The sequence below is a fragment of the Brachionichthys hirsutus genome, chromosome 6 (assembly GCF_040956055.1).
Source record: "Brachionichthys hirsutus isolate HB-005 chromosome 6, CSIRO-AGI_Bhir_v1, whole genome shotgun sequence".
NCBI classification, from domain to species: Eukaryota; Metazoa; Chordata; class Actinopteri; order Lophiiformes; family Brachionichthyidae; genus Brachionichthys; species Brachionichthys hirsutus.
Window position 1 is genome coordinate 1,891,212 of NC_090902.1, and position 8,183 is coordinate 1,899,394.

General features: G+C 45.0%; 1 protein-coding gene across 1 annotated transcript; it reads right to left on the reverse strand.

Annotated features, from left to right (window-relative positions):
- Positions 1-7,216: 7,216 nt before the first annotated feature.
- nanos1 (nanos homolog 1) lies at positions 7,217-7,903 on the reverse strand. Its single transcript, XM_068740534.1, has one exon. It carries the CDS (start codon positions 7,892-7,894, stop codon positions 7,217-7,219), a length of 678 nt encoding a protein of 225 aa, XP_068596635.1. The 5' UTR covers positions 7,895-7,903.
- Between the last annotated feature and the right edge of the window lie 280 nt (positions 7,904-8,183).

The following is an 8,183-nucleotide window of genomic DNA, read 5'->3' on the forward strand; positions in this document are numbered from 1 at the left end:
AAATCACATGTCCGGATGGGGCGCACCTATTGGCCCCAGTGGCCAATCAGAACGTCTGATTCAGATGTTTAGCTGTGTTTCTTGGCAACGGGAAGTCAGAGCCATGAGGCTTGCCTTGCGTCATCGTCAGCCGCACTCAGATGAAGGGTTTTTAAAACGATCCCGGATGCAGTACCGCGTTCAGCCTGAGGGTTGCGCTGCTGCACTTCTTCTTGCACCCCCGCCCTGGAAGCAGCGGTCTTGTTTTCTTCGAACTGGCCCGGCACCCACCTGGAAGTGGTACAAATGCACAGTTGTGCAGGAAGCTTTTGCAATATCCTGCCTCTTGCGTCACAAACGCATTACTGTGCCTCTCACCCAAACCACAGCCACATGGGACCCAGTGAAGCTCTGGAATTTTCCCACTGACAAAAACACATTAACTGCTCAGGGCTCCAAATGAACCGGGACGGTGGGCCTTACAGTAGCCCCTGCTCTGTTCTCCTGAATGAACGAGCCCCTTCTTTGAATTTTAGTGTATAGTGTATTTTTTGTGTGTATAGTTTATCTTACCAATATCAAAGTATTGTTTTGTTTCCAGAGATATTTTTTGTAATCCGTGACTTTTAGTTTTGACCATCCTTTGGCTGGTTTATGCTCAGATTCCTCGGTTGAAGCAGCTGAAGAGAAAATAAACCAGATTACAAACTAGAATGGAACTCGGGCCGAACAATCCTTCCCATGTCGGTTTAGTTTTTCTTGCCCATGCCTCGTGCTTTTCTGGAAATCCAACCAAATGTTTGTGGGTAATTATGAAAAATTACACACACAAAAAAAGTATTGAAATGTTAAGAAAGTCATAACACATTCCTGATTCACCGCTCTACCCAGATGGACTTTTACATAACCTTCCCCACTCCTCCTCCGGGGTCTGTGGAAAGTTTCTGCATAATTATCTTTGCTAACCACCAGAGTGAAAATATTCATTCTTATTTCTCATTGCTGTAAGTTTACAAACTCAATCGCTCAGGTTTAACATAAATCTTTACTTTTCTATTTTTTTATTTTGCTTAATTATATATTAATCATCACCCTCCACTTCACAGCCATCATTTGTCACTGAAAAGTCGTGATTAAAGACTTAATCAGTAACTCATAACAGTGCGATTTCAGGCTCATCCATCATGATACGTGTGCTGATTTATTCTAAAGCTTTACTTTTAATCATCAGAGTGTGTCGATTTATGCAGTTTGAATAGAGAAGCTTATCCCAGGATGGCCTCCTCCTGAGGAATCAGGCTTTATCCGAGACGGACAATAGCGTTCCCGGTCTCCGGAAACAACCTGAAGTTAGTGTGTGTGTGTGGGAGGGGGGGGGGGGGGGGGGGGGGGGGGCAGATTCAAGCCACTGCATTATTAAATAAGAATAAAAGAAAAGAAAAATGTGCACACTGGATCAATTTGCCACTTGGATGGTGATCAATGTCGCAACATGATCTCCAAAACCACCCTGTCCCATTTTTTTTTAACAAATGGGCTTTAAGTGGATGTGAATGAAAACAAATCGTGGTGAATAAAGAGCGAGAACCTGAAAACAGATTTATGTCTGACTTACGGCTGCAGACATTCCTCACTGATCAGACTCCGCCTGGCGTTTGCTGCGGTGATTCTCCAGAAGCCCACAGTCTGCTCAGAATGAGCGCCAGTGCGTCTTTCTCCCAGTACAATACTGGTGGTCAGGGCTTTGTACTGGGTTTGATGGCGCTGCGCCATGCTAGATATTAGACTTTAAACAACTGTTTCTATGACGATATAATGATGATTGTTCGGTCAGAAAAAACAACAGCGATGACTTTTAGCTCAGTTCTTTAGTTTATATAAGAAAAAGTACCGCCTCTCTAAAACACGGAGCCATTTCCCAACACTGTAAAATAAACAATGACGTCATCATTATGAGCATTTAGGAGGAAATCATCTGGTTTTACTTCCAGAGTTGGCTTCAATTTAATGGCTTGGAAGCAGCACTATCGGCCATAATGTGAGGGCTGAAGATGCTATCCTATTTTCCTCGCTCTGTGGGATGACTTTCACGCTTGGCTGCGGTCCAATTTTATCTCCAGGTGTTGCTAGGCGACAGGAATATCCTCGTCGCAAGTGTATTGTGGGAAATCACAGGAGCGGTGAATGAATCCTCTCGATGTGTAACTTATTATCTGCTCTCAACACAGCCATCACATGGGTCAGCGAAACGGCAACAGGATATGAAAATGGGACGTTTGATTTTAGCGGTGGCTTCAAACGAGGTGCAAGAAAGTAGAACGCAGTGGGATGAAATGCTGAATGGATGAAGTTGACGCAAACGTCGCCGAAAAGGTCAACCACCGCCAGCTGGGAGGCCCAAATGTCCCTCTGTGATCAGGCTGCAGGACTTCAACAGGTAAAATTCAAAATATCGGCACCGATGTGTGAATTAATAAATTTCCTGAGTCAATTAAACGGTTCTGACAAGCACCTTTATCGCCCGCCAGAAGGGATCCTGATAAAGCTGCCTCTTAATTAAAATAGTTTTTCTCATCTCGTATTAAAAAGGTAAAATTCACTGGAGGTGTGATTCATTTTTCCAAAGAAGCTCCGCATCGGTGGAAGAACACCGACATCCAACTTTATCAGTTTATAAGTGAATATCTGATGTAAAACAGTTTTTTTAGTTTCCTGACTAGTTTCATTCTTCCCATCGTGTCCTGTAGCCCGGATTTGTTATCCGCATAGGAAGCCGTTGTTTGGAAGATTGCATCTGAGGGAAATGGAATTCTAGAAAACTATAAATAACAAGAAGCACTGATATGAACAGAAACAGTCGCCTGATGGCGGCTTTTATTTTCATGGATTGTGTAAAAAAATGCTGATAAACCCCGAACGCCAGGAGCCAAGCTGTGACTGAAGCCTGACAGACAAGTTTTTGTTTTTTTATCCGAACACACAACACAAGCAAGAAAACAATGAAGTGTTGTGTGAATTTGTCTTCTGCGGATCCGCGCCGCTGGCTCAGATTATTTCAAATTGACAGTGCATCTGCAGCTGCTGAGAGATAAGCCGGCCGCGCTGTGAAAGAAACTTAATAACCTGTCTGCTTCACTTAAACAGCAGTGAGTTTTGGTTTCAAATAAATCCTTTGTGAAGTTTCAATTAGGGCATCAACGCTGTAATCTGCCCTCGGAGGGACGGAGGAGTTGCTGGCGGCGAGCCGGCGGAATGGTCAGCGCTGACATTTCTACGCGGAGTTCAATAACACCATACTGGTCTTTATGATTCCTTCCACATCAGTGGGTTTGAATAAAAAATAAAATAGAGGATCTGTCATAAAGCAGGGCTTAATGTTGTTGTAATACCAGTTATCACCATTGGGGGCGGTGACGTGCCAAAAATACATCCATGCCGAAACCCCTTTCAGGCCTTTTCTTCCTTTTGTAAAAGTCAAATCTGCACCGAATCACCGTGAAGCCATTGAGATGGTGTCCTCTTTATACCGCACTCTAGTGACTTTCAGGCTCAGCTTTCGTCCAGTTTCATCTCGAGGAGTTGCTAGGCGACAGGAGGATCCTCATTACGAGGGTATTCTGGGAAATGACTGGAACCCACAAATGAATTCAGCAGATTTCTGACTTAATATGAGCCTTCTGTTACGATGCGGGTCAATGAAGGAGAACGGCGTTGGGTAAATGGTTCATTAGAGCCTTAAGCAGAGTCATTTCACACATTTTATTGTTCAGCATGATTTTTTATTTTTTAGTGGGGGGGGGGGGGGGGGGGGTCGGATTTTATTGAAGTAGACTGTTGTTTGATTGAAGGGAGAGAAGAAATAATCATAATAAAAAAGTTGCTGTGGCATTTAAAAGTATGAGAACTGACCCTTAAATCTGAAATCAATAAAATGTTGGGACAATAAAGCCACAGCCATCACCCTCAGATCAAAACAATATCTTGTAATCCGTTGAAGTGAATCCCGGGAGCAGTCCAGTGCCAGGTGGTACATGCAGGGAATATGAGCTACAAGGTAGAAACAATGTGGTTTCTAAGGATTCATTGTTGCTTAGATGAAAAGAGTATATAAAAATCCTCATTGGAACTTTCTGAAAGAAAACAGATATAGAGAGACTAAAAGAGGAGTGTTTTATTTATCTTCACTGGATTCCGTGGATCAACCGCGGACATTGTGTTTTCTCTGCAGTGAAATATTACAGAGAGAAACAGCTGAGATATCTCATCTATCAAAGGGTCCGACGGAGGAGGGACCTGAGCCCGTCTGATTGCTCTGCAGGGAACCATTGATCTCCTGTACAGTAGCTGCAGAGCAGGAGGCCATTCTGTGGAACCGGCGCGACGCTGAGCTGGGAATTAATGAAACCTCTCAGTCACATTAAAAGCAAAGACCAGCTCGGGCTGCGGGGCATTATCTAAATCTTTATCACCTGCCAGAGGGGATCCCGTGGCTCTGAGTCAACACCTGGGTAATAACTCCGCCCTTTAATTCAAATCATTTCCCCGTTTACGCTAAAGAGCACAGATTGCAGTGACCGCACTTCGGATTTGGATCCCGGAACCGACCGGCTTTCTTTTCCCTCGGCTCTTGTGGTGCACGATAATTGTATTACGCGCAGAAACAGACAGCTAAGACACATTATATGATCACGCGAGATACATATCTCATAAATGGTGCAACTAAACAGATTATCTAGGAGGCCTTGTCTGTGCAGCCGCTAATGGAGGCTGGTGCACAGAGGGAATAAGGCCCTTTAGCTGGCCGTGTTTGCAGGAAATACTAGCCTTCCAGGCTTTTTCTCCAGGGTTCTCACAGAGATAAATCCCCTTTGCACTTAGCAGTCATCCATTTTTAATGCTCCAGCCTCAGCTGGAGCGATGCATGAAGATTTAGGGGAGGAGAAGGCTGTGGATGACACCAACAAGGCGCCTCAGGCTAACGCACGCACGCGTTCTGTTTTTGCACTGTATGCTCAGCATCCTCAGCGGTTACGAACGCCTGGTGTTGTTTTTCTGGTGAGACAGGAAAGACATTCATGAACTCATCATGGCCGCATTCTATTTATTGTTCCCTTATTGCTGGGATTTGTTTTGTTTTTTTGGGGCTCACAGCTGCACAAGTCGGACTCCAAAACACAAGTACAGCTGCAGCAAAACTTCCAGCCTGTTTCAGCCCCTTCCATGTGTCTGCAGCAACCGGTCCACGGCAGGCAGAGGACGCCGGGAGGGGCCCGCTATTCAGTCCCCTTCAGTGCAAACATGATCCGTTTGAAGAGCCAAGACATTCTTGTGTGGGTAGACCTCACTGAACAACCACGAACAAACGTGGCGCTGTGTTTGTCCTCCAGAGACAAAGCTTTAGCTTACGAGCGTTTGTCCAGAAGCAAAGGTTAAAGGAACTTTTTTTTTTTTCGTCTTCCTACTGTATGCATGATTTCTTGCATTCCTACATGTGCTTTTGCTTAAAGCCCATCTGAACACAAGTATTTATTTTTTTTTACCTCTGAGTCGAATGAACAAGAAGAACACGACCGCGTAGATCCAAATATTTGATACGTTTTTATTTCTCTATAGTGGATTCATATGTTTGTTATTCTGCACAGCAGCATACAGGAAATCGTGGTAAAATATAAATAACAAAGTTCAACAGTGTTTCTTTTTCTATTATTCATTTAATCAAAAAGCCTCTGTTAAAAGTGGCAACGTTTGTCGGCCTCCGTCAATATCCACTCTCTTGCGTACTCTCAAGAATCATGTAACATTGAACAACTAAACTTTCAAAAGTATATGGGCATCATCATCATCCTCATCCTCATCCTCATCGTTATTTACAGACAATCACCTTTTGGTGCACAATGCTTATAGCTTCTTGGAAATTCACTTCCGTCATGTTAAATGCGACAAAATGAAAATACAATTATGTTATACAAAGATCAAAAATACTATCAAAACCCTTATTATAAATGGCAGCACTATATCAATAAACTGCTGTTGACATTTTACATGTAAGTACAAAATCCTGTTGAGGTAGCGCCCTCTGAAGTCACTTAATGCTAAAATACTGAATAAACATCACTTTATGTACAACACAGCAAATCTCTCTTCTTGTTTTTCTTCAATGTAATTGTATTCCTTTGGTAAACAAACTGTCAGTCCTGCAAGTGACACTTTCAATCATACATTCACAACATTTTTGCATCGTTTTTTTTTTTTTTTTTTTGCGGGGCGGGGCGGGGGGGGATTCTTCAGAAAAGAAATGATGGGATGACATGTTGTTGTTTCCTAACATTCATTTGCTCTTTTTACACCACACACCTGGGGTAAAAGGTGAATGGGACTCGCACCTGTGAGATTCTGAATACTCCATGATGGAAAAGCAAATTAATAATAATAATAATAATAAAAAAAAGCAGGATTAAAAAGTGAGACCTGACAGAGGAAACAAATCCAGTGTGTCGCCCTTATTTGGGAATGTAAACATGTTAAAAAAAATGAGTGTATTATGTCTCATTTGTGGCTGCTTGTTAAAACAGATTATATTCTCATCACAGAATATATATAAAAAGGTTTGGCTTTGCCAACAATTGATTCTAATGTTCCCCGGAGAATACGAGCTCCAAACAGAGGCCACATTGTGTCCCCCCCCCCCCCCCCCTTCCTCACATGGCAGATTGAATGTCAACTTTTGGAGCAAGTTGGAAAATATGTTTTTTTTTATCAGGGGGGGCAGATCGGATCAGAGTCCCTCCTCCAGTCAGACGCGCACGGCGCTCATTAGTGACACATTCTTGAGCTTATTTTAATGGAAAACATAACTTTGGTTTTCTAAGACGAGAAAGACAAAGAAAGATCGCAGCGAGCTCGGCCGCTCTACAAAAATACTCGCCATGAAATGCGACATTCATCCCCTTCCGCGTGTTTACGCGCCCCAAAACGCGTCTCTGGACTATTAGTCACACTTTGTGATCATTTATTGATAGATTGCCTTTATTTCACGTGACTACAAGAAAAATAAATCCGATGTATAAAGCATAAAATTATTCTATGTGGATAAAAGAACTATAAAAATATAAGATCTTAGACAGAGAGAGAGAGAGATAAAAGATCAAATCAATATGTCTGAGGAATTGGGATCAAATCAAAACAGTCATCTGGAAATTGTTCAGTGCAATTCGGTGACCTTTCCAGGCGCGTCTGCTCAGAATACCTTCATCCTCTTACCCCCCACCGCCCTCCCCCCCTTCAGTGGTCGCTGGGATGGCTGATCCTTTGACAGCGGGCAGTATTTGATCGTGTGCGCATTGTCCCCGTTGGCGCTGCAGAGCGGGCAGGTGTAGGCCCTCAGGATCGGGCACACCACCCTGCCGTCCGGGGTCTTCAGCACGTGGGAGCCGTACACCTCCTCGGGCGCGCCGTTATTTCGGCAGAAGACGCAGATTTTGGGCTCCTGCTTGCTCCTGGAGGCGGGTTTGCGCATCTTCCTCTCCATGCCGAACAGATCGAACCCCGCGAAGCTGCCGCCGAAGCCCACCTCCCGGTCCGGCTGCGCGCCCAGCTGGTTCTGGAAGGGGCTCAGAATCGAGAAGCGCTCCTTCAAGTCCAGGATGGAGCGCGGCGGGGGGCTCCCGGGAGGGCAGCAACAGTCCGTGTGCCCGCTCTCGCCAATGCCGCCCGCGATTACGCACGGACACGCCGGAGAATCGTCCAAACCCAGGGTCGCCTTCAGGGACTCGGTGATGGAGTTGGGGTTCTGGGGCATGCTGAGTTTATGGTTCTTCGTCACCAGCGTCGTGAGTCCGAGATAGTCGTTCCAGAAATTAAACGTGTAGTCGTACGGGCTGCGCGCGTTCAGGTAGCCATGCTTGAGAAAATCCATGGCCGCGTCAGGTCGGTGTAATCCGTCAAGTCTCGGGAGCGGTTCGTGCGCAGCGACGCGGTCTCCAGCGGTCCTGTGGTGTTTGCGCGTGCAACGAACACGCGTTCTGGTTATAAGGACCAGGAGGGCGGGGCGCGCTCCCGTCCAAAGCAAGTTTCCGATGAGGTTGGACGCGAGCGCGCTGGTTTGCTCCGCGGGCACGCGCTTTGTCGACATCAATCACAATTCTGCCCTTTGTGGATTCGGGCTTTTTATTTTCTGAAAAGGTAGTTAACGTATAATGATTGGG